Raw genomic sequence first — 27863 nt, 5'->3', positions numbered from 1 at the left:
AATAATAATTTTTATAAGGCGTTGGGAGCTTACAGAAATGTTAGCAAGTAGGTGTAAATGCATAGTGGTGTTTAGTCTGTCTTTACGTTCTGAGTTCAAATTCTGCCGATGCTGACTTTGCCTTTTACCCTTTCGGGGTCGATGAATTAAATACCAGTTGCGTACTAAGGTCGATCTAATCGACTAACCTCCTCCCCAAAAATTTCGGGCCTTGTTCCTGGAGTAGAAAAAAATATTAAGCGTCCGGAACAATTCTGTCGTATTAATTTCTTTATTGCCCACAAGGGGCTAAACATAGAGGAGACAAACAAGGACAAAGGGATTAAGTCGATTATATCAACCCCAGTGCGTAACTGGTACTTATTTGATCGACCCCGAAATGAAAGGCAAAGTCAACCTCGGCGGAATTTGAACTCAGAACGTAACGGCAGACGAAATACCTATTTCTTTACTACCCACAAGGGGCTAAACACAGAGAGGACAAACAAGGACAGAAAAACGGATTAAGTCGATTAGATCGACTCCAGTGCGTAATTGGTATCTATTTAATTGACCCCGAAAGGATGAAAGGCAAAGTCGACCTCGGCGGAATTTGAACTCAGAACGTAGCGGCAGACGAAATACCTACTTCTTTACTACCCACAAGGGGCTAAACACAGAGAGGACAAACAAGGACAGAAAAACGGATTAAGTCGATTAGATCGACTCCAGTGCGTAATTGGTATCTATTTAATTGACCCCGAAAGGATGAAAGGCAAAGTCGACCTCGGCGGAATTTGAACTCAGAACGTAGCGGCAGGCGAAATTCCGGTAAGCATTTTGCCCGGCGCACTAATGTTTCTACCAGTTCGCCGCCTCCAGTTCTGTCATATTAAAATAGTGACACATTTCCTGTTTCAATTTTAGTTTCAAGGGATTGTAGAACTGCCTCGGTGACTCCCTCCCGCCACTTGATTTCCGATAACGGAAAAATACAATTTGTTTTACTACAATGTTTACCTTCACACTAATTGATTTTTATTGAAAGTTTATTTTAATTTGCAATTAGATTTTATGTTGTTTTTGTTTTTTTTTTCCCCCTCGCATCTCGGATTCAGATGAAATTGTCGATAAGTGCAACGCATGAAGCCGCTTAAAGGGTTTTCATTCGGCATTAAAAGTATCGGAAGTGATATGAAGCTCTCCTGTGTAAAATTATGCGAAACAAAATAGGAAGACTCGTTAGCGTTAGGCATTCGTTATTGTATTTTTTCGCGATGGGGGTGAACAGACTCAATTGTTTGGAATTGATAAATAATTGCTATTAAAAATTATAGCGGATCTTTTCGGTTTGAACGGCAGTTTTTTAAAATAATTTCCACGTAACTAAACACTTTTAAACTTCGTATACTGGTAGAATGTGTTTATAAAACATCTTTTTCTCTTGGCTTTATTGAGAAAATTCTATGGTTTGTAAGATATTTGTTGGGTTTTTTCTTCAATTTCTGCAATTTCAACCAATCAATGACGTCTATTGAGGTGAACACATTCTGTGCCGTATGAATATGTCCCTCGTTTAAGAAACAGATTGGGTTTATTTACATTTCTGAAGAAAAAAAGATACCCTTCCCCCACCCTTAACCCTAAAACAGATTGAAATGCAATAGATCGATACTAGGGTCAAAATTATGGGTGACAATTTCATATGACACCGCTAGAAAAACTGCCGTTCAAACTGAAAAGATCCATTATAGGTGCGGGGCACAGCCATTTAAAATATAACGAACATCACTGATCGGATTCGAACCTATGCAGAAAGACCTTAATTGATTTCTAGTTCATAGCCTTAACCACTCTGCTACGACGACTGCTACTGTTGGCAAAGTTTTATTTTTACTTTTAAATAAGAAAACAGAATTACTTCGTTGTGAAAGCAATATTTGTTTAATAATGAAATGAAATAACAATGCTTGTTATTTTAGTGATGATAGGTAAGTATCTGAAGCAGCTGTGTTAACAGATATTTTCTGAATCTTTACACAAAGACTTCTATTAAAAGAAAACTGGATTTTCTTTTACTGATCCAGGAAAAACGACACTTCATTAGAAAGAGGTAAGCTGCCACAAGGAGAGATACTGAACGTTTTTCAAACTGAAATTTCTTCAAAGTGAAAGTTTCTGCAGAATGTGAAGATTTTGTTGAAATTTTGGGCCCAACGGATTTGACTCAACTGATTTAAATGAGGCAAGAAATAATAAGTCATCGAACCGTGACATTCATCGAATAGTAATTAGCTAAAGTGAACTGTGATTAAGAAACGGAAAGCTTTTCACTTGAAAAGACTCCCTTCAGTGCAGAAAATGGTGATACCAAAATAGCTGTGATTCAACAAATACAGGGTCCTTATTCTGTAGACATTAGCAACGGTCAAAACCATGGAACTTCTTAACTACAACTCATAAAATTTTCGTTAACATTTGGTCTAATTTATCTAAGTTTCAATTCAGAGTTTTATGAATCACAATTATGGACAGAAAATGGAATATCAGATGTTGTCGACATTCTCAGCTCAAATGAAAGAGTGTATATGAGCATGCGTTCAAGACATGCTTTCTCGATTAGAAGAACGCTGATGAGCAAAAACATTCTTTGGCTTTCCACCAGCGATTGAAATTTCATGTCCAACGAAGCTTATATGAAATAAGGCACTGTCGATCTCTATTTTGACTACTGCTCGCTTTTACGATTAACGGCACAGCAACAGATTTCCCAAAGAGAACGTGAACAAGAGTAATGCTATGTACAAGAAATAATGGACCTGATATCGACACATCACTCCATACTCAGGGAACGGATAATGGAGAGGCTCCAAAATGCACCACAGTACTCAGAACAGGTTTTCTTCAATTATGTCATCAGTAATCAAAGAAATAGCTCAGTAATTGTCTCAATCAGATTCTTTCGCTTTAATTGTGGATAAACCAAAGGCCATTTTGAAAACTGAACCTCTCTCACATTCTACATTTTTGACATTTTAGATACTACACAATATTATGATGATACTTATGTCACGAGTAGAGAAATCGCTAGTGTTCAAGAAAATCTGTCTGGATTGTCCCAAAATAGATGGAAAGCATCCACTGTCACGAACACGACTCGTCCTGGTATGCCAATAGAATTGCAAAGCTTGTTTGATACAGGTTGGATGTCAGTATGTATCTTCGTATCTTCTGTTGCACTTTGTTGTACGTTTCCATTGATTTGGGGCATTCTATTGCATTTCATTATAGATAACAGGTCATTGGAGACACAATGAGCGCAAGATAATGATTCTTCGTCAGCAAATATTTCTGTTCTTGACTAAAAGATTCTGCAAAGAATCTTCTGGTAAAGTTGTTACAATCTTTTCTAAAGATGAATGCATCTGGCATGTTGAAGCTCAGTTACAATGAGCGAAACAAACTGGGCAACGAATTTATGGACAACAGCTGGTTTAGAAGACAAAACGGCGAGACAAAACTACCACAGAATTTGAAGGACATGGTAGTCAGCGATTTTGTAGGAAACTGGACAAGTAATAGAGACCTTTATACTATGAGATCGTGTACTGGGGGTTGATTTAATCGACATGACCACATGACTGGTACTATATCTCGATCCCTTATTCATCTCTCCAAAATCTCCGGCCGTGTATATAAATTAAGGTCCTCCAACTTCCGTTGCTTCATGCATGCTGGGAGAAAGACGTACCAGAAAGGATGTTCCAACGGACAGCATTTTAGCCCTCCGGGGTTGATAAATCGAAGTAGTAGGCAAGATCGATGGAGTCGTCTAGTGCCCCTCCCCTCAATATTTTGGCATTGTGCATAATTTACTATACCACCTATCTCCATCATACTTTACCGTTTCATTTTTTTATTTAAAAAAAAAAAAAGATAAACTTGTCGCCATTGTTTTCAGATCTTGACAAAGAATGTTCGGTGCAGGCCTGCGCAATAAAGCAGCCAAATCACCTGAAATGAACTTTCCATCATTTTATGCAGAACTGATGAAAGCATCTGAATCAGCAAACACAATAACAAGCGCATAACAAAAAGAGCCGCCATTCCTGTTATTGCTGTTGTTGTAATTAATATTATCATTTGTATTGAGAGTAAAATGCAAACAAATAACTAGAACTGGTTATAAAGAAGAATATACAGAATGCCAGTTTTCGGAGCAATAAATTCATTATATATGAATGATGCATTGTTTTAATCAGTAATGAAGTCGCCATTTATAGAATAACATATATTTTTCTAATGCTGCTTTTACGCAGACAAAAAGCCATAAATACAGCGAGAGGGAAATGGCTGCTACTTATTTTGGTGGCACCGACAATGCTGAAATACCACAGAATAAAATATTATCAATGCTGCTCTATTGATTCTGTTAATTCACTATACTTCACAACGTTCAAACGTGTGTGTGTGTGTGTGTGTGTGTGCGTATTAATGCTAGTCTTCGTGTTAAATTATAACAAAGACAATTCTACATTAATCTGATGGGTTGCTCTATATTTTTGTAGAGCACAAATTTAGCATTCTTATACATGACTGTTGTCGTCAGTGCCTTCGAAGTTTCGGTCAGTGAAGCCATCGTCAGTCTGCCCAATGATGGTTTAGCAGGCCAAAACTTCAAAGTGGATGTCAACACCATTCTAATATAAGAACAATGTGTGTGTGTGTGTATGTAAGTATATATATACACAGTTGAAACACTCCTGTCACAACCTAGGACCTTGAAGACTGCTATAATGCAGGAAAGTATACTAGTCCCTTAATATTTCATTTTCAATATTTCATCTATTCAATAAGACAATCAATACTTCATTTCATTTTATTATATATATAATATTTATTCTATATATTCTATATTCTACATTAAAATTATAAAGAATATAAATAAAACATAAAAAACAGACAGAGTTGGAATTTCTTTGAATAATATATATCCCTCTATACACAATCATACAGACCTCTTTTTATATATATATATATCATCATCATCATCATCATCATCATCATTTAGCGTCCGTTTTCCATGCTAGCATGGGTTGGACGGTTCAACTGGGGTCTGGGGAGCCCGAAGGCTGCACCAGGCCAGTCAGATCTGGCAGTGTTTCTACAGCTGGATGCCCTTCCTAACGCCAACCACTCCGAGAGTGTAGTGGGTGATTTTATGTGCCACCGACACAGGTGCCAGACGAGGCTGGCGAACGGCCACGCTCGGATGGTGTTTTTATGTGCCAGTGCCACCGACACAGGTGCCAGACGAGGCTGGCAGACGGCCACGCTCGGATGGTTTTTTATGTGCCACCGACACAGGTGCCAGATGAGGCTGGCGGACGGCCACGATCGGATGGTGTTTGTTACGTCCCCAAAGCACGGAGGCCAGTCTATGCGGTACTGGCTACGGCCACGTTCGGATGATTTTCTTGTGTGCCACCGGCACGGGTACCACAAAGATACAAATTCCATTGATGTTCATCTATTTTGATTTGTTTTGATTTGATTTTCACTTGCCTCAACAGGTCTTCACAAGTGTCACAAGAAGGAAGGTATGCACAGGTGGACTGACTACGTCCCAGGTAGGGGCCACGGGTTATGGCCTGACTAGTCTTGCCGGGTCTTCGGATGGTGTTTTTATGTGCCACCGACACAGGTGCCAGATGAGGCTGGCGAACGGCCACGATCGGATGGTGTTTGTTACGTGCCCACAGCACGGAGGCCAGTCGATGCGGTACTGGCTACGGCCACGTTCGGATGGTTTTCTTGTGTGCCACCGGCACTGGTACCACAAAGATACAAATTCCATTGATGTTCATCTATTTTGATTTGATTTGACTTGATTTTCACTTGCCTCAACAGGTCTTCACAGGTCTTCACAAGTGTCACAAGAAGGAAGGAAGGTATGCACAGGTGGACTGACTACGTCCCAGGTAGGGGCCACGGGTTATGGCCTGACTAGTCTTGCCGGGTCTTCGGTTGGTGTTTTTATGTGCCACCGACACAGGTGCCAGATGAGGCAGGCGAACGGCCACGATCGGATGGTGTTTGTTATGTGCCCACATCACAGAGGCCAGTCGATGCGGTACTGGCTACGGCCACGTTCGGATGGTTTTCTTGTGTGCCACCGGCACTGGTACCACAAAGATACAAATTCCATTGATGTTCATCTATTTTGATTTGATTTGATTTTCACTTGCCTCAACAGGTCTACACAAGTGTCACACACTTGCCTCAACAGGTCTTCACAAGTGTCATAAGTAGGAAGGTATGCACAGGTGGACCGACTACGTCGCCGGGTCTTCGGATGGTGTTTTTATGTGCCACCGACACAGGTGCCAGATGAGGCTGGCGAACGGCCACGATCAGATGGTGTTTGTTGTGCCCACAGCACGGAGGCCAGTCGATGCGGTACTGGCTACGGCCACGTTCGGATGGTTTTCTTGTGTGCCACCAGTACTGGTACCACAAATATACAAATTCCATTGATGTTCATCTATTTTGATTTGGTTTGATTTTCACTTGCCTCAACAGGTCTTCACAAGTGTCACACACTTGCCTCAACAGGTCTCCACAAGTGTCACACACTTGCCTCTGCCTCAACAGGTCTTCACAAGTGTCACACACTTGCCTCTGCCTCAACAGTCTTCACAAAGTGTCACACACACTTGCCTCAACAGGTCTTCACAAGTGTCAGAAGAGGAAGGTATGCACAGGTGGACTGACTACGTCGCCGGGTCTTCGGATGGTGTTTTTATGTGCCACCGACACAGGTGCCAGATGAGGCTGGCGAACGGCCACGATCAGATGGTGTTTGTTGTGCCCACAGCACGGAAGCCAGTCGATGCGGTACTGGCTACGGCCACGTTCGGATGGTTTTCTTGTGTGCCACCGGTACTGGAACCACAAAGATACAAATTCCATTGATGTTCATCTATTTTGATTTGGTTTGATTTTTCACTTGCCTCAACAGGTCTTCACAAGTGTCACACACTTGCCTCAACAGGTCTCCACAAGTGTCACACACTTGCCTCTGCCTCAACAGGTCTTCACAAAGTGTCACACACTTGCCTCTGCCTCAACAGGTCTTCACAAGTGTCACACACTTTCCTCAACAGGTCTTCACAAGTGTCATAAGAGGGAAGGTATGCACAGGTGGACTGACTACGTCGCCGGGTCTTCGGATGGTGTCTTTATGTGCCACCGACACAGGTGCCAGATGAGGCTGGCGAACGGCCACGATCGGATGGTGTTTGTTGTGCCCACAGCACGGAGGCCAGTCGATGCGGTACTGGCTACGGCCACGTTTGGGTGGTTTTCTTGTGTGCCACCGGCACTGGTACCACAAAGAATACAATTCCACTGATGTTCATCTATTTTGATTTGATTTGATTTTCACTTGCCTCAACAGGTCTACACAAGTGTCACACACACTTGCCTCAACAGGTCTTCACAAGTGTCATAAGTAGGAAGGTATGCACAGGTGGACCGACTACGTCGCCGGGTCTTCGGATGGTGTTTTTATGTGCCACCGACACAGGTGCCAGATGAGGCTGGCGAACGGCCACGATCAGATGGTGTTTGTTGTGCCCACAGCACGGAGGCCAGTCGATGCGGTACTGGCTACGGCCACGTTCGGATGGTTTTCTTGTGTGCCACCAGTACTGGTACCACAAATATACAAATTCCATTGATGTTCATCTATTTTGATTTGGTTTGATTTTCACTTGCCTCAACAGGTCTTCACAAGTGTCACACACTTGCCTCAACAGGTCTCCACAAGTGTCACACACTTGCCTCTGCCTCAACAGGTCTTCACAAAGTGTCACACACTTGCCTCTGCCTCAACAGGTCTTCACAAGTGTCACACACTTTCCTCAACAGGTCTTCACAAGTGTCAGAAGAGGGAAGGTATGCACAGGTGGACTGACTACGTCGCCGGGTCTTCGGATGGTGTTTTTATGTGCCACCGACACAGGTGCCAGATGAGGCTGGCGAACGGCCACGATCAGATGGTGTTTGTTGTGCCCACAGCACGGAAGCCAGTCGATGCGGTACTGGCTACGGCCACGTTCGGATGGTTTTCTTGTGTGCCACCGGTACTGGAACCACAAAGATACAAATTCCATTGATGTTCATCTATTTTGATTTGGTTTGATTTTTCACTTGCCTCAACAGGTCTTCACAGTGTCACACACTTGCCTCAACAGGTCTCCACAAGTGTCACACACTTGCCTCTGCCTCAACAGGTCTTCACAAAGTGTCACACACTTGCCTCTGCCTCAACAGGTCTTCACAAGTGTCACACACTTTCCTCAACAGGTCTTCACAAGTGTCATAAGAGGGAAGGTATGCACAGGTGGACTGACTACGTCGCCGGGTCTTCGGATGGTGTCTTTATGTGCCACCGACACAGGTGCCAGATGAGGCTGGCGAACGGCCACGATCGGATGGTGTTTGTTGTGCCCACAGCACGGAGGCCAGTCGATGCGGTACTGGCTACGGCCACGTTCGGGTGGTTTTCTTGTGTGCCACCGGCACTGGTACCACAAAGAATACAATTCCACTGATGTTCATCTATTTTGATTTGTTTTGATTTGAATTTTCACTTGCCTCAACAGGTCTTCATAAGTGTCACAAGAAGGAAGGTATGCACAGGAGGACTGACTACGTCCCAGGTAGGGGCCACGGGTTATGGCCTGACTAGTCTTGCCGGGTCTTCTCACGCACAGCATACTTCCATAGGTCTCGGTCCCTAGACATTTCCTTAGTGAGACCTAAAGTTCGAAGGTCGTGCTTCACCACCTCGTCCCAGGTTTTCCTGGGTCTACCTCTTCCACAGGTTCCCTTAACTGCTAGGGTAGCACTTTTGCACACAACTATCTTCAGCCTTTCTCGTCACATGACCATACCAGCGCAGCCGTCTCTCTTGCACACCACAACTGACGCTTCTTAGGTTCAACTTTTCTCTCAAGGAACTTACACTCTGACGATTATGAACACTGACATTACACATCCATCGGAGCATACTGGCTTCATTTCTTGCGAGCTTACGCATATCCTCAGCAGTCACGGCCCATGTTTCACTACCATGTAGCATGGCTGTACGTACACATGCATCATACAGTCTGCCTTTTACTCTGAGCGAGAGGCCTTTTGTCACCAGCAGGGGTAAGAGCTCTCTAAACTTTGCCCAGGCTATTCTTACTCTAGCAGTTACACTTTCAGCACACCCACCCCCGCTACTGACTTGGTCTCCTAGGTAGCGGAAGCTATCAACTACTTCTAGTTTGTCTCCCTGGAACGTGGCAGAAGTTGGTCTCTGCACATTTCCAGTGTTTATTGCTCCTGAGCATTTGCCACAGACAAAAACTATTTTCCTAGTTAGCCTTCCTTTGACATTGCTGCACCTCTTATGTGTCCATAGCTTACACTTGGTGCATCTTATAGAGTTTCTACCTACACCTTTTTTACAGATCGAGCAGGGCCATCTACCTGAAGGCGTTTGTGATTGATCTACCTTCCTACTTATTAGGACTTTGGTTTTGGCTAGGTTGATTCTAAGGCCCTTCGATTCTAATCCTTGTTTCCACACCTGAAACTTCTCCTCCAGTTCTGATAGTGACTCAGCCATTAGAGCAAGGTCATCAGCATAGAGGAGCTCCCAGGGGCAACCTGTCTTGAATTCCTCCGTTATTGCCTGGAGGACTATGATAAATAGGAGGGGACTGAGGACTGAACCTTGGTGGACCCCAACCTCTACCCGGAATTCTTCACTGTACTCGTTGCCAACCCTCACCTTACTAGCAGCGTCTCTGTACATGGCTTGCACAGCTCTCACCAACCATTCATCTATCCCTAGTTTCCTCATTGACCACCAGATAAGGGATCGGGGGACCCTGTCAAAGGCTTTCTCCAAGTCAACAAAAGCCAGGTACAAGGGCTTATCTTTGGCTAGGTATTTCTCCTGCAGCTGTCTTACCAGGAATATAGCATCAGTAGTACTTTTCCTGGCACGAACCCAAACTGCATATCATCTAAGCTAACTCTCTCTCTAATTAGTTGGGCTATAACCCTCTCCGTAACCTTCATTGCCTGATCCAGCAGCTTGATGCCCCTGTAGTTATTTGTCTCTAGGGCGTCGCCTTTACCTTTGTAGCAGTTGACTATTATGCTGCTACACCAGTCATTGGGTATGACCCCCTCGTGTATCACCTGGTTAACTATACGGGTGACTAAGCTATAGCCGACACCACCAGATATTTTGAGCATCTCTGCAGTAATTCCTGATGGGCCTGGGGCTTTCCCTGTTTTCATGCTTCTAATTGCCTTATCTACTAAGGAACTGTTAACTCGGATTGCTGGTCCCTCTGTTGGGTCGACATTCGGCAGACTCTCTTTATCCCATTCATTTTCTTCATTCAGCAACCTATCATAGTGGCGTCTCCAAGCCTCTCTCTTTGCATCCTCATTAAGCGCAAGTAAACCGTCATCCTTGCGAACACATTTCTCTCCTACCACGTCACGATTCTCTCTCACACACTGTCTTGCAACACGAAATACCTCAAGTCTTTCATCCTCACGACGCAGGACATTGGCAAATTTTTCCTTATCTGCCTCCCCTCTGGCTAGATAGACCTGTCTCCTGGCTTCCCTTCTGGCAGACTGATACACTTCCCTGCTACCACCGTTCTTCCAGGCCTTCCAAGCCTGTTTCTTTTGTCTAATAGCCCTGTCAACAATATTGTTCCACCACCACGTTATTTTGGGTCTTAAGGGGACTTTGCACCAGCCACAGATCTGGTCAGCGGCTTTCAGCAGGTTGTCCCTCAGAAGCGTCCAGTTGTCTTCTACCCCATGCGTAGCTAATATATATACATATATATAGGCCTGTTCGCTTAGCCAGCAGGGTGGCGTCATTTGAAGGCTAAAACAATGCAAAGCGCATTGTGACCAGCGATGTGTGGCAACATCTGATAACCTGGTCGGTCACGGTGATCATATATATATATATATATATATATATATATGGCATTGCAAGACTGTGGAGGCACATGGCCTAGTGGTTAGAGCAGCGGACTCGTGGTCAAGGGATCGCAAGTTCGAATCTCAAACTGGGCGATGTGTGTGTTGATGAGTGAAACACCGAAGCTCCACATGACACCAGCAGAAGGTAATAGCGAACTTCTGCTGACTCTTTCGCCAAAACTTTCTCTCACTCTTTCCTACTGCATCTTGTAGCTCACCTGCGATGGACCAGCGTCCCGTCCAGGTGGGGAACCTATATGCCAAGCAAACCAGAAAACTGGGCCTTATGAACCAGGCATGGCTCGAGAAGGAACAAACAACAATTGCAAGACTAATAATCTGGTGTAGAAGTCAATATACTATTGCTTCAGAATGAAGCATTAGTCGAGTACAGAAGAGTAATAAGGAAATGAGGTGACAAAGGAATAAACAAGTATCTCATGAAGTGCATTAGCTTACACTTGTTTCTGCTATAAGATGCAGTGGACTCACATTGAGTGCCTGTGTAACACTTTATAGCTTCATCAGAGCTTTGAATATGAAGCAATGAAGTTCATAAGAAAATCATTTATTCTTTTGTCACCTGATTTTCTTCAATATATATATTGCTAAGGCATATATATATTGCTTTGTGAGACTAATAACCTGATGTAGAATGAAGCATTACTCGAGCACAGAACAGTAATAAGGAAATGAGGTGATAAAGGAATAAATGATTATCTTATGAACTGCATTAGTTTACACCTGTTTCTGCTATAGGATGCAGTGGACTCATATGTATATACACAGATATATATGCATACATACATACATATATATACACACATTTTTTTTTCTCTTTTTGGATCCCCCAAAATGTTTGAATTGTTCTTTTTGAACTCTTTTTTTTTCATCTCTAATTTATGTATGTTCCAAACTGTCCAAGATACCTGGGCTGCTGGATTTGGTGGCTAAAATAAACACAAAACACCTGAAAAACAGCAATTGCTTAAACACAAATAAACTGAGCAAATATCCAAAAACAATTGTTTCAATGGTAAACACTCACACACGCTCACACACAACAAATCTTGGGAAAGATCTCTTTATACAATAAACAGACGTGTTTATTTATCATTATGAATATGTATATTGTTCTCTTAATAAAATATGTGTGTTGAACATGCCTATGTATATGGAAAGTTTGCATAAATATGTGTGCGTGAAAAGTGGTTGAAAACATGCATAGTTTTTATTTTGTTTCTTTTTTTAAAAAAGTTTCTTAGGTTTTTTTTTATATGTAACAGAAGAAAAAAAAATTATTATGAGAATGATGATGATTATTAACACAAATTTTAACTGATGAATGGTACTTTATCAACATCCAAAGTTATAAGAAAACAACAGCAATAAAAATGACAGCGATACAGCAGAAACATAACAGAACAAAGAAAGAATTAACTTAGATATATGAAACATAACTAAATTTATTTTTATTTTTATTTTTCCTTTCTATTCTAGGCACAAGGCCCAAAATTTGGGGGGAAGTGGCCAGTCGATTAGATCGACCCCAGTACACAACTGGTACTTAATTTATCGACCCCGAAAGGATCAAAGGCAAAGTTGACCTCAGTGGAATTTGAACTCAGAACGTAAAGACAGACGAAATACTGCTAAGCATTTTGCCCGGCATGCTAACAGTTTTGTCAGCTTGCCACCTTGACATAACTAGATTTTAAAGAAACTATGAATATGAGAAATTAAAAAGATTCTTTGATTCCAACCTAAAGCTTGGGTTGGAATTGAAGTGTTTATTTTGTTCAAAGAACTTGGTAAAATTGAAATAGAAATGAATGCCTTACAAAAAGCAAAGAGAACATAAGAATTCTGGAGATGAACAAGGACAACAAATGAATCAGCAGGGATAAGGCTGTTCAAAGCAACACAGAATTAGGACAAATGTGAAAGTTCATTAAAAAAACACAAAAACTAAAGTGACAGATATCGATTCTCTAGCTGTCCCAATAATAAGATATATTTATAAAGTTCTAAATCGAATTTTAAACAAGAAAGTCTAAACAAGGAGAATAATGACTGCATTTAGATACCACAAATACAGAGTGGGGAGTACCATATGCAACTAGAAAAATATTAAATATCTACTGTAGGACTACAAAAATATCTAGTGCAGAATAAAGGGAAACAAATACAAAGAGATAAAAAAAATATATAAGCAAAGCAAAAAAAAGACCATTTTCTGTTTTCAAAAAAAAAAAACAGGAAAAAAATATACAGAACTGAAGGCAGTTGTTAAAAGAATCAGCAATGTTTTTATGAAAAAAAATAAACATTAACCTTAAATGGCACAGCAGAATATAATGATAAAGTGATGGTAAGGAAAATGTGACTGCCGAAGGTGAGAAAAAAATAAATGAAAAGGGTACAGGTAGACCAGAAAAGTCAAAATCCTTGCTGGGATGGATGTACAGAGCTCAAAGCCAAGACTGAATTAGTTTTGATTGTGATACAGGATCAAAGCTTTCCCATCAGAAACTCCCAAAAGCATACATAAGGCAGAATGCTTAAGTAACTGTAGAATGTGTGAAGATAAGAGAAGAAACATTCAATTACATTCTTTTTGGCTTGTGTAGTTTGGGAATGATAGATGTTATGCCATGATTTTAAAGAATACTACCAGAAAAGACATGATATAAAACATATACCATGAATAATTCCAGAGAATGACAAAGCGTCTATACATTAGAATACACTAGTCCACACAGACAAGGGTATCAAGACTAATTAGCCAGACATTGTTCCCAAGAAAAAAGGTGTTGTTTCTTTGAAGTATCAATCATAACAGCTAATAATGTACCTCTCACATTATCCCAGTATAAAGTTCTGGGGAACAGAAGCAACCACAATGTGGAGGTTGATAACAGAAATGACTCCTGTAGTAGTAGTAGCAGTAGTAGTAGTAGTAGTCATAACAAATCATAACAACAACAATAACAACAACAAGAGCACTCAGAGAGCACAAATCTCTGCCAAGGCAACACCAATGTCCTCACAACAATTAGCTGGAGATGATTTTAAAATGAGAATATCTGAAATAAATTCGATTGCACTCACAAACAAGAATACTAAAAATGAACCCAACTGCTCTCAAAAATTAAGTAAAAAGCAGGAAAAATAATCAAGAATTCTTGTCCGATACCTGATCGATCCCAAAATCTAATCAGTTTGTGCCAGTCATGAGGCCAAACATCCTTGAAAGTTTCATCTGAATCCATCCAGCGGATCTCGAGATATCTTGGCCACAAACAAACAAACAAACAAACACGACTGAAAACAATACCTCCACCTTTGCTAAGGCGGAGGTAATAATAAATGCCCTGATGCAGTACCAGGCAGTGGCTCTCATGGTTTCTGATCTTAACTGATTGGAAGTGTTATCATGTACATTGTTTTGTCTTTGTATAAAAGATGGGCTACAGAAAATATTCTGCTCAATACCACAGATTTGCTTGTCAGTTGTTTGACCTTAACCAGTTGAGCATGTCCCCTTGGTGGCTGGCGATATGTGCATCTCTGATCCCGAGCAGAAGTAGTAGGGGAGCATCATAGCCATGTATTGAGAGGAATTCTTTGGGGTTTGGATAATTCATCTCTAGAAACATAGGTGTTTTGTTCAACATCCTTAAAGAAAACGTATGCAGAGACCTTTTGAGTAGGGTGAGCTATTCAGCCTGAAGAATTCTAACTGGGCATCCACCTACAAGGTCATGCACTGTTTACCTTGATATGACATCAGAATGTCATGCACATATGGTTGTGATGCATGTGCTTGGTGTACCCTTATCAAACAGGTAATCACGATGGGTTTTGTATATTTGTACCCCAGTGTCATTTGATGGCATGCGCTGCTCTCTCACATAGTAATAACATAAGAATAATAATAATAATAATAACAATAATAATAATAATAATACTTTCTACTAAAGGCATAAAGCCTGAAATTTAGGGAGGGGGACTAGTTGATTAGATCGACCCCAGTGTTTCACTGATACTTAATTTATCGACCCTGAAGGGATGAAAAGTAAAGTCGACCTCAGCAGAATTTGAACTCAGAATGTAGTGATGTGCAAAATACTACTAAGTATTTCATCCAGCATCCTAACGATTCTGCCAGATTGCCGCCTTTAAGATGATAATAATAATTAACAACAGGTGCCTTGAGAATAATCAAAAAAGAAGTGCAGACAAATACATGAGCAAAATCCCTTAAATTTACAAATATGCACACAACATAGGGAAAATAGAATTACTTAATCACTGCACACTTATTATATGGAATTGGTACAACAGAAAACAGGAAAGCAAAACATTGTGTATAGTCAAGGATTACAAATTTGATCTCAGTAATACAGTGTGAGCATGCAATGAAAATAAAACTACCGAATTGTAATAATAATAATAATAATGATAAACATAAAAGTGTTCGTAAAAAGTAAATGATAGTTTTAATTGATTTTGTCTCTGTTTATTATAGGGTTCCTCATCAGGTCCCTAATTCAGCTGAATGAGCTGCCAAATAAATAATTCCCTGGGCTGTCTTCTAATGTGTCAGACATCAAGTATTGGTACCACAGATCAGCGAAATAACTTCGGTCCAGTTTGTCTCCATTTTTCTGTACGAAGAAATTATATAAATTAGTTATTAATCAATTCATTAATGAACAAGTTAACTTTATTAAACTATTCATTTAGCAAATCTTTTCGAAATTATGTGGATAGATACAGTAAACCCCTTGACTATTGTGGCTGTTACATTGCAAAACCCCCCATGATAGGTGAAAATCAGCGTGGTTTCTACAGCTAGATGCCCTTCCTAATGCCAACCACCTAACAGAGTGGACTGAGTGGTTTTAATGTGGCACCCGCAGCAGTGAGGTTGCCAAGTACTCACCTCACAAGACAAGACCGTTTAAATGAACAGAACAAAGACAGGAGAAAGAAACTATGGTAGAAGGAGAGGAGCAGGTGTTTTCCTGAGGAGATGAATACAAAGCTTGCTCACCTGGAAGTGAGTGAGAGAGAGAAAGAAAGAAAGAAAGAGAGGAGAAAGAGATATGAGGTTCAGGTACAAAGTGGATAAGAGACAGAACAGGAAGAGCACTGAGTGTGACAAATGATTAGAGATAGGGAATGAGTTGGACAGAGAGGACATCAGTTCAGTGTAAGGGGGAGCAAAGTAAATAGAAGATGAATGGTGGGAGAAGGCTTGACAGAGCCTCAATTCTGCAGAGATGGATGGGTCTTCTCAAGCACAGTATAATGCCATTCATCTTGGTTCCCTTTTCTAAATCCTTCTACCTGTTCATAATCTGACTTCTATACTATCTCTAAGACACTTAAGTCAACTTGAAAAAAGAAACTGTCAACAACCTCTAGTAAGCTTTGTAGGTAGTTTATTGATGAAAATGACCTTACTGCTAACTGACAACTAATAACATTTTATCATCACTATTATCACAATAAAAGTGCATCTCCTTTGTTGGTCAATCCAATCTGGATGACAACCAGGACATCACTTATAGGGTTGTGGACTAAGATGGTATGTGTTAAGCAAAAAACATTTGGCTCACATTGCACAGAGGAGATCAGAGCTCAATGCTTATATACTGATGGCTATGGACTTTCATAAATCCTTCTTCTGATTTAAGAGCTTATCAGCCTACAGGACTTCGCACAATCAGCTGGTTTTTAAACTCTTATTTTATGCCCTGGGAAACAATAATATACAGACAAAAGCTGATAGCCAAGCCCTGATGGATACCTACCCACAAGCGAAATCGTACATCAAACTCATTACTTTTCATTTTGCTAACAGCATCTCTGTACAAAGTTAGCATGGCTCTCACAAGCCATTCATCAAGGCTTTCTTCAAATCAACAAATTCTAAATATCTTCAAGAAATATTGCCCTGAGGTAAGAAATTTTCTTATAGTTGTCTCTTTAGGAAGAAAACATTAGTTGTACGCTGATTTATTAGAAAAATCAAACTTCATCTCTAAAGTTCTTCCTAATTAATTAAACCTTAGATATTCTTTTCTACTCTAGGCATAAGACCCAAAATTTTGGTGGAGGGGGCCAGTCAATTAGATCAACCTCAGTATGCAACTGGTACTTAATTTATCAACCCTGAAAGGATGAAAGGCAAAGAGGGCTTCGGCAGAATTTGAACTCAGAACATAAAGACAGACAAAATACAGCTAAGCATTTCACCTGGTGTGCTAACGATTCTGCCAGCTCACCACCTTATTAAACCTTAAATATTGTTACTTTCATTACTTGGCCCATCAGTGAGACACACATTTAGTTGTTTCATTCTAGAGTAGTGGTTCTTAACCAAGGCCATATGACACCCTGAGGGTCCACAGAAGATATTTGGGAGTTCACATAACAAAATAGTAAATTGGGGACCCACAGTATTTTAAGAGCCCCTGACAAAATTTCACTTTAGACATATGTATTGGTATGGAAGAAACAGCAAGGTTTCTTTCTCTAATATTTTACAGAGTTCAGGGCGGCGAGCTGGCAGAAACGTTAGCATGCCAGGCAAAATGCTTAGTGGTATTTCATCTGTCTTTACATTCTGAGTTCAAATTCTGCCAAAGTCGACTTTGCCTTTCATCCTTTCAGCATCGATAAATTAAGTGCCAATTGCATGCTGGGTCAATCTAATTGACTGGCCCCCTCTCCCAAAATTTCGGGCCTTGTGCCTAGAGTAGAAAAGAATATTTTACATTGCTCAATCTACACAAGTGTGAAAAACAAAATAGGAATTTCAAAAGTTTCTATAAAACAAGTTTTTAAACATCGAATGGTTACTGGGGTCAACCAGGATAAAATAGTAATCAAAGGGGTTGATAGATTTTAAAAATGGTTGAGAACCCCTGTTTTAGATGTACGTATTGGTATTTATTGCAAGAAACAGCTGGGTTTCTTTCCCTGACATTTTACACAAGTTAATGCGTGAAAAATAAGATAGGAATTTTGAAAGCAGTTTCTATAAAACTAGTTTTTAACCCTTTCGTTACCAACCCGGCTGAAACCAGCTCTGGCTCTGAATACAAATGTCTCGTTTTTATAAGCTTTGAATTAAAATCTTCCACCAAACCTTAGTCACAATTTATGTTCCTAACACTAGCTGAATGATAACTAAGTTATTTTACTAAATTCTTTGTTATATTTAAAATTAATTGAAAGAAACACAGAGCATCTCAAAATAAATACAGTAACAAAAGGGTTAAACATCTAATAGCTATGGGATCCACCGGAATAAAATGGTAATTAAAGGGGTCCATAGATTAAAAAATGGTTGAGAAATCCTGGTCGAGAGCATCTTATTAACTCTCATAGCAGTTGAAGAGGATATATTTTACCAGTGATTTGGAATGACACCTCTCTATTAGCTGACAAGCTATATGAATAAATAGTGCTACATCAGTAGATTTTTTCAGCATCTTAGTATCTATTTCTGATGGTCCAGCTGCTTCTCTATTTGTGTTTATGTATATTTATATACTTATAGGCGCAGGAGTGGCTGTGTGGTAAGTAGCTTGCTAATCAACCACATGGTTCCGGGTTCAGTCCCACTGCGTGGCATCTTGGGCAAGTGTCTTCTGCTATAGCCCCGGGCCGACCAATGCCTTGTGAGTGAATTTGGTAGACGGAAACTGAAAGAAGCCTGTCATATATATGTATATATATATATGTATGTATGTATGTATGTGTGTGTGTTTGTGTGTCTGTGTTTGTACCCCTAGCATTGCTTGACAACCGATGCTGGTGTGTTTACGTCCCCGTCACTTAGCGGTTCGGCAAAAAGAGACCGATAGAATAAGTACTGGGCTTACAAAGAATAAGTCCCAGGGTCGAGTTGCTCAACTAAAAAGGTGGTGCTCCAGCATGGCCACAGTCAAATGACTGAAACAAGTTAAAGAGTAAGAGTTATGCATAATACAGATGGGTATACTGTATGTATGTTTGTGTATGTTGTGTGGAACAATAAAAATCTAGTATTACCTGACACAAGATTGTGAAATTTTTCACGGGATCACCTTCTCCATTGTATGCAAAAGCTTTCATAAAAGCTGAATATTCATCTTTGTCAATAACACCATCACCTGCATAGAATAACAACACATTAATTAACTAATTGATTAAACAACTGTATAGGTAGGAATCATTAGAATCATTTCTTACATATACACACACACACAAATGTATATGCATGTATTTAGCAAAAATCAAGGGACAACTAAACACAGAAAGCCCTTCATCAGCCATGGCAATCAGAATCAGCATAATTTCTGTACATTTAAATTACAAAAATTTTAATCCCATGGTATTGTTCCTATGCTTCTAACAGTGATTGTCAATATCCCTGAGTAGACATTACAAAGAAAGATTCAGAACATTGAGTTCAACAATTACAGGCAGATACATGTAAAAGAGTTCAACAAGAAAGGTTGTAGTCTTTTGACTATGCATGAATGCATAAATGTGAGTGTGTGTGTGTGTCTGTCTGTATGTATGTGTGTGCATATGTATGTCTGTCTCTCTATATGTATGTCGGTCTGTCTGTATGTATGTATGTATGTACAAGTGGGTACCCAAAAGTAACCCAAAACATTTTCTGTGGGTCAAACCCAGTGGCAGTGAATGGGGTCCTACTGTCATGTGGTGCATCTTTGTTTTGTAGTGCTTCGCTCCTGCTCATCAATTTTTGTGATGGTTGAAATGAATGAAAAGCATGTTTCCATGAAATTCTGTTTTCTGATGGGAAAAACAGCAGCCAAAATAGTTGTCATACTTCAAACAGCTTACAAGGCCGATGTAAATTTACAAGTGGTTTTCATGCTTTAGGAATGGCCACTTGTTGCTTGAAGACCAACCTCATTCAGGGCTACTGTTGACCTACTAAACAAATAAAAACATCATGAAAATTCATGAACTGATTTTGGGGGTACCATTGCTGAACAATTGACAAACTTGTTGATAAGACTGGTATATCCTGGAACTCAAACCAATGAATTTTGAGTGAGGAATTGAAAATGAAAAGAGTTACAGCAAAATTTGTGTCCTGCTTGCTCACAGAAGATCAAAAGCAGTCACAAATGAACGTGTCGTGAACTGAAAACACAGTTGGAAGTTGATCCAGACTTTTTTCCAAAGATCATTGCTGGTGTTATGGAATTTTCAGATGTGGAAGAAGTGAAAAAAAAAAACAATAGAAGTGTTAAAAGGCATCACTTCACGAAAGTTCCAGCACTGCTTTAAACAGTGGAAAACACACCTGGACTGATACATTGCTTCAAATGTAGAATACTTTGAAGGTGATTAAAGTGTAAACATGTAAAGCTAAGTGAATAAAATAATATTGCAAAATATTGGTTTCTTTTGGGTACACGCTTGTATGAATGTGTGCATGTATGTACATATGTATGTATGTATGATGTATGTATATAGGTTTGTATGTATGTAGGGTTGTATGTATGTATGTTTGTATGTATGCATGTTTGTATGTATGCATGCATGTACATATGTATGTATGTATGTACATATGTATGTATGTACGTACGTATGCATGTGTATAAAACAAAGAAATAATCCAACTATTCAAAGAATGAAAGTTTACAGTAGAATTAACAGACATTACTGCCAAGAATATAACAAAACCAAGATTACATCTCTCTCTAAGAACAAGACTTTGCAGGTGTGACTCTACTAAAATAAATAATATATTAATGTTATTGTTGTTTTTGTTTTTTGGTTTCATATTCAAATTTGGTCTTCATCATTGACTACTGCATAATAAAATAAATACAATCACAATGGCTATTGATCATTCTAGATTTCACATAGTGCAGTACAAAAGGGAAAAGCAAAAGACAAGAGAAAAAAAAACAGAAGATTTAGAAAAATTTAAGAGGATTTAATAATACTTAATAAGACAAAAGATTATTGATGAGAAAAAGAAGCTGTTGTGTGGATAAAGAAGGTGACAGTAAAGATTAGATGAGCAAGATAAGATGGAAGGCATAAGGAGGATGACAGGTGATGGAAGCTGGAATATGAAAAATGGAAGATGAGAAAAAAGATGATGAAGAGAAACATGTAAGAGACAAGATGGAAAATGGAAAACAGAAGACAAGTCACTAAATACAAGATGGAAGAGATAAGATGTAAGACACACAGTACGAGATACAGGTCCTAAGACATATGATACAAGATTCAAGATGCAAGACATAAAATACAAGATATAGGAGGCAAGAAACAAGACATAATCTACAAGATAACTGACAAAGACAGAAGGTACAAGACACAAAGCACAAATCATAAGACACATGATATATAACACAGGACACCAGCTGAAAGACACATGATACAAGATACAAGATATATGATACAAAACACGATTCAAAGTACACAAAACAAATATAAGATGGTAAACCTGGATAGTGTATGGAGAACAAACAATCCAAAATGCATGAACTTAAAATGAAACAATCTGAACAACACAATGACACTGATCTATGAACAAGGTTCCTTATCTAATGGAATTTGCAGAAAGGCATTCTACAGGTAAATCTTTAAGAAATGCGTAGAAATATGTAGAAATATGCAGAATTATTCATTCAGTCTAAAATAGCCTCGGTTTCTTAACAGGACTGTGAAGGTGAAGCAACTACCCGTTCCTTCAATGTCTTATGGAATTTGTCACAGACCTGTAGGCCAGCACAATCACCTTTTACAGTATATGTTGCCCATTTTCAAAATTCACCTGGTGTTGTAATTTCATTCTGTACTGAGTGACTGAGCACACGTTTGAGAGGTTAACATAAACCATATTGAAATATTTACCTTTTGCAAAAGATTGGATCACTAACAACAATGAGATTCACTTCACTTTTAGAATATGCCCCTACCTATTGTAAAACAGCATTTTGACACATGAACAGTGAATTACTTAAAAATTAATATGTCAAGATAGGGACAAGGAGACATTTAAAGATTTCATTTGAGACCTAATGTAAATTAATTCATTTTAAGTGGTTTGTAACATAAAAGAAACTTTTTTCTAAATTATACAACAAAATTAAAGTGAAACAACAGGTAAGTCAATGAAAAGAAACCAGTGAACCATGACACCATGTATAGATGTGTATTTTACCTTTTAGTCAGAAAAGCAGTGTCTGTGACCCTCCAAGAAAAGTGAGAGGAAAAGATGAAGGTATCCTTAAATCAGAGACCTGACCCAAAACCTTGCAAACAGAGTGGACTCCACAAAAGTCACCCAGAGTGCCAAACAGTGATATTAAACTTAAATCTACCAGGCAAATTTCATGACAAAATTCTTGCCTTTAAGAAAAATTTCCATCATTTAGCTTTACCTGTTCTCGATTTGGTTTTACTGATGTCAATAATGAATGCATACAAATTACTAGAAGCTGACTTGAAGGATTATTGTGCATGTGAGGTGCTATGTGTCACTGAACTTAATGACAAATTACAACTACTGTTGGTTGCATCAGTTATAAACATTGGCAATGAAACCCTTCTTTTGGTGAGTGTAACACAAGTATTTCTGAACTAATAACTTACTGATTTGTGTTACTTTCCACAAGATTGACAGGATCCAAAATTTAAGTAGCCATAGGCACAGGAGTGGCTGTGTGGTAAGTAGCTTGCTTACCAAGCACATGGTTCTGGGATCAGTCTCACTGCATGGCACCTGGGGCAAGTGTCTTCTACTATAGCCTCAGGCTGACCAAAGTCTTGTGAGTGGATTTGGTAGACGGATATTTTTGTGTGTCTGTGTTAGTCCCCGCAACATCACTTGACAACCGATGTTGGTGTGTTTATGTCCCCATAACTTAGCGGTTCAGCAAAAGAGACCGATAGAATAAGTACTAGGCTTACGAAGAATAAGTCCTGGGGTCAACTTGCTCGACTAAAGGCGGTGCTCCAGCATGGCCACAGTCAAATGACTGAAACAAGTAAAAACAAAAAAATATGTTGTTGATAAAATATAGTTTGACTAACATAAATTTATAATACAGTTCTATATTTAAGAGATGAGGAATTATGTACAAGTAAAAGATGAAAGATCATTGTTTTAACATCCACTTCTCTATGCTTGCATAATGGATCAGATGAAATTCATTGATGCAGGTTTTCCCCAATTGGCCTCCTTCCTTGATGCTAAACCTCACCTGTTTCCAGGCAAGGTTAATATTTTCCCAACTTTTTCAAATATGAACAGATCTGCTTTTGTGGAAGCTTGCAAACAAATAAAATCCCTTGTATGAAGCTCATATTTGTTAACAGATACCATACGTTGCTAAGACAAAGAGACACAAATACACATATGTATGCACACACATGATGGATCTCTTCCAGTTTCCATCAACCAAATTCACTGACAAAGTTTGGAATGAAGTTGCTTAACCACACAGCCATTTGGGTAATGAAATATGTATAGAAGATTGACAAGTTTGTGCCCATGCATGTGTATGTGTGCGTAAAGCTAACAAAGCAGAAGTTTATCAGCCAGCCATATATTTTCCACCAGCCAAATACAAATGACGAGGAATTGACCAACCTAAGACCAGAGTTTCAAGACATGCAAAAAGCTATGCAGTGGGATTATGCTCAGAATGAACAATTAGCAGGAAGATATGAACAGAACCATACATATACATATATATAAGCATTAAATAAAAAAAACAGACATGGGATGGACAAATATATACACACAGTTACACACACACACACACACTGCACATACATGTATACATATATATATATATATATATATATATGCTTATATACAAAAGTGCAAATGCATACTTATGTCACTTTCCACATACAAATACCATATATATATACTTACATACAAACATACATACATTCATACATATACATACATACATATATATACATACATATATATACATACATATATATATACATGCATATATACATACATATATAAATACATATATATTTATATACATACATAAATACATATATATATACATATATATATATATACATGCATATATGCACCAGTGCCGGTGGCACGTGGCACACAAGAAAACCATCCGAACGTGGCCGTAGCCAGTACCGCATCGACTGGCCTCCATGCTGTGGGCATAACAAGCACCATCCGATCGTGGCCGTTTGCCAGCCTCATCTGGCACCTGTGTCGGTGGCACATAAAAACACCATCCGAGCGTGGCCGTCTGCCAGCCTCGTCTGGCACCTGTGTCGGTGGCACATAAAAACAACACCATCCGATGCGTGGCCGTTTGCCAGCCTCGTCTGGCACCTGTGTCGGTGGCACATAAAATCACCCACTACACTCTCGGAGTGGTTGGCGTTAGGAAGGGCATCCAGCTGTTAGAAACACTGCCAGATCTGACTGGACTGGTGCAGCTTTCGGGCTCCCCAGACCCAGTTGAACCGTCCAACCCATGCTAGCATGGAAAGCGGACGTTAAATGATGATGATGATGATATACATACATATATAATTACATATATATATACATACATACATAAATACATATATATATATATATATATACATATATATATACATACATAAATACATACATATATATATACATACATAAATACATACATATATATACATACATAAATACATACATATATATATACATACATAAATACATACATATATATATATACATACATAAATACATACATATATATATACATACATAAATACATACATATATATATACATACATAAATACATATATATATACATACATAAATACATATATATATACATACATAAATACATATATATATACATACATAAATACATATATATATACATACATAAATACATATATATATACATACATAAATACATATATATATATACATACATAAATACATATATATATACATACCTAAATACATACTATATATACATACATAAAGACAATATATATACACACATAAATAATAGATATATACATTATACATAAAGACATATATATACATACCATAAATACATATATATATACATACATAAATACATATATATACATACATAAATACATATATATATATATATATATATATATACATACATACATACATACGTACGTCATATATATATATATATATATATATACATACATACATACATACATATCTATATATATATATATATATATACATACATACGTACGTACATACATACATATATATATATATATATAAATATATACATACATATATTCATACATATATTTATACATACATATATATACATGCATATATACATATATATATATATACATACATATATTCATACATATATATATACATACATATACACACATATACATATATATATATATATACACATATATACATACATATATACATGCATACATACATGCATACACATACATACATGCATACACACACACACATATATATATATATATATGCACGTGCAAATACACATACACACATCCATATGCTTATATAAATATACACATAGACACATGCGCACATGTGTGTATGTGTCTATGTTTATGTCTACAGATTAACACTGACCCAGTACAAGATACCTAATCAATCTTCCATGTCAACAAGCATCCAATAATACACAAACAGTTTCATTAATGATTTTACAACTATTGTTCCGATCTAATCCTCTCTCTTGCCTCTTTTGTCATTATTACTGTCAGCTTAGTAACAAGAAAACAACAGTGATTTATCAAAGAGCATAACAGACTAGATGGATTAGTTAAGTGGAAATCATTTATCAACTTTCATTTCAATGTAAGGCACAAACAAGAAACACTTATATATATAATTATATATATATATATATATATATATATATATATATTATATATATATATATATATATACACACACACATGTATTATGTACCTATACACATACATATATGTATGTGCATATATATATATATACACACATACAATTATGTAAATATACACACACATATGTGTGCGTATACACAATTTATATATCAAACAATATATGCAATGTATACACTTATATACCCATATACATATATATTCATACCCATATACGTATATACTTATATACATATGCATATACTCATATATAATATTTATATATCATCCTCATCATCATCATCGTTTAACATCCGCTTTCCATGCTAGCATGGGTTGGACGATTTGACAGAGGACTGGCAAACCAGATGGCTGCACCAGGCTCCAATCTGATCTGGCTGGATGCCCTTCCTAACACCAACCACTCCGAGAGTGTAGTGAGTGCTTTTACATGCCACCGGAATGAGGGCCAGTCAGGAGGTACTGGCAACAGCCACGCTCAAGTGGTGTTTTTTACATGCCACCTGCACAGGAGCCAGTCCAACAACACTGGTAACGGCGACGCTCAAATAGTGCCTTATACATGCTTCCTGCACAGGAGATATATATATATTTGGTTTTAAAAGATTTTTGATTTATTTATTGACCATTACACATGTTTCGTTTGTTAATAAGAGTTACAAAATTGCACATGTAATACAAACATGTATGATGTCTCCTATTAGAAATTCTTCAGACAGAGAATCAGATAATATTATCTGATAATCTATATGAAGAATTTCTAATACAATATATCTTACACGTCTATCTAACATATAGATCTTTGTAATTCTTAATAATAGCTCTTTTACTCTTTTACTTGTTTCAGTCATTTGACTGCAGTCATGCTGGAGCACAACCTTTAGTCAAGCAAATCGACCCCAGGACTTATTCTTTGTAAGCCTAGTACTTATTCTATCATTCACTTTTGCCGAACCACTAAGTTACAGGGATGTAAACACACCAGCATCGGTTGTCAAGCAATGTTAAGGGGACAAACACAGACACACAAACACATACATATATAGATATATTTACAACATGCTTCTTTCAGTTTCCGTCTACCAAATCCACTCACAAGGCTTTGGTTGGCCCGAGGCTATAGTAGAAGACACTTGCCCAATGTGCCACGCAGTCGGATTGAACCCAGAACCATGTGGTTCGTAAGCAAGCTACTTACTGCATAGCCACTCCTACACCTAAGAATTTTCTTTCCAATATCCTGCTTTGATATGTATGTAATTACTCTTTCAATACTATTTTCCAGTATTTCTTAACTGTTATGCATGCCTCACACAGTTATAGCATCTACAAATATAATTTTGGAGTGCTGGAATATACAGGTGTACTTCATGAGGACACAGCTTGGATTATAACCCTATCTACATACTGATGGAATAATTACTATGAAGCAATGTGTAGAATATATTGTATAAAGGATTGTGAGAAAGGCCAGAACAATGCAAAGTAAATGCATATATATATATATAATATATATATACACACACACACACATACAATTTATATACACACACAATGTATATGTATGTATATACATACACACAATGTATGTGTGTGTATATATATATATACATACATACATACAAACACATGTGTGCATGCATGCATGGGTGTGTGCATATGTGCATGTGTGTAAAATCATTAAATGTCCTTTCTCCCTATTAACAAAGATTGAATAGGTCCTTACAAAATGAATTAATTCTTTATTTGAAGTTGATGCCCTCCTAGATAGGTCAAAGCGCCATGTCTCATTAATACATTTAATTTTGGTACAGTTTTCAGAGCTGAATGTCTCCTCTAACACCAATCCCTCAACACAGTTTTACTG

The 27863-nt window shown here is 38.3% G+C and overlaps 1 protein-coding gene and 1 long non-coding RNA gene across 2 annotated transcripts in view; one reads left to right on the top strand and one right to left on the bottom strand.

Annotated features, from left to right (window-relative positions):
• The first annotated feature begins 14551 nt into the window (after positions 1-14551).
• LOC118764803 lies at positions 14552-18130 on the top strand. The gene is made up of 3 exons (XR_005000606.1): positions 14552-14563; positions 16075-16077; positions 18003-18130. It is a non-coding gene; the product is annotated as an uncharacterized LOC118764803 (long non-coding RNA).
• Positions 15533-27863, bottom strand: part of LOC115215832 — a 158334-nt gene continuing 146003 nt past the window's right edge. Inside the window, exons 5-6 of the mRNA XM_029785160.2 lie at positions 19126-19226; positions 15533-15725 (exon numbers count right to left, since the gene is read on the bottom strand). Of these exons, the coding sequence (XP_029641020.1) occupies positions 15609-15725; positions 19126-19226 (218 nt within the window). The 3' untranslated portion in view covers positions 15533-15608. The remainder of the gene's footprint in view (positions 15726-19125; positions 19227-27863) is intronic.

The sequence above is a fragment of the Octopus sinensis genome, linkage group LG9 (assembly GCF_006345805.1).
Source record: "Octopus sinensis linkage group LG9, ASM634580v1, whole genome shotgun sequence".
NCBI classification, from domain to species: domain Eukaryota; kingdom Metazoa; phylum Mollusca; class Cephalopoda; order Octopoda; family Octopodidae; genus Octopus; species Octopus sinensis.
This window is presented reverse-complemented; position numbering and strand designations above follow the sequence as displayed.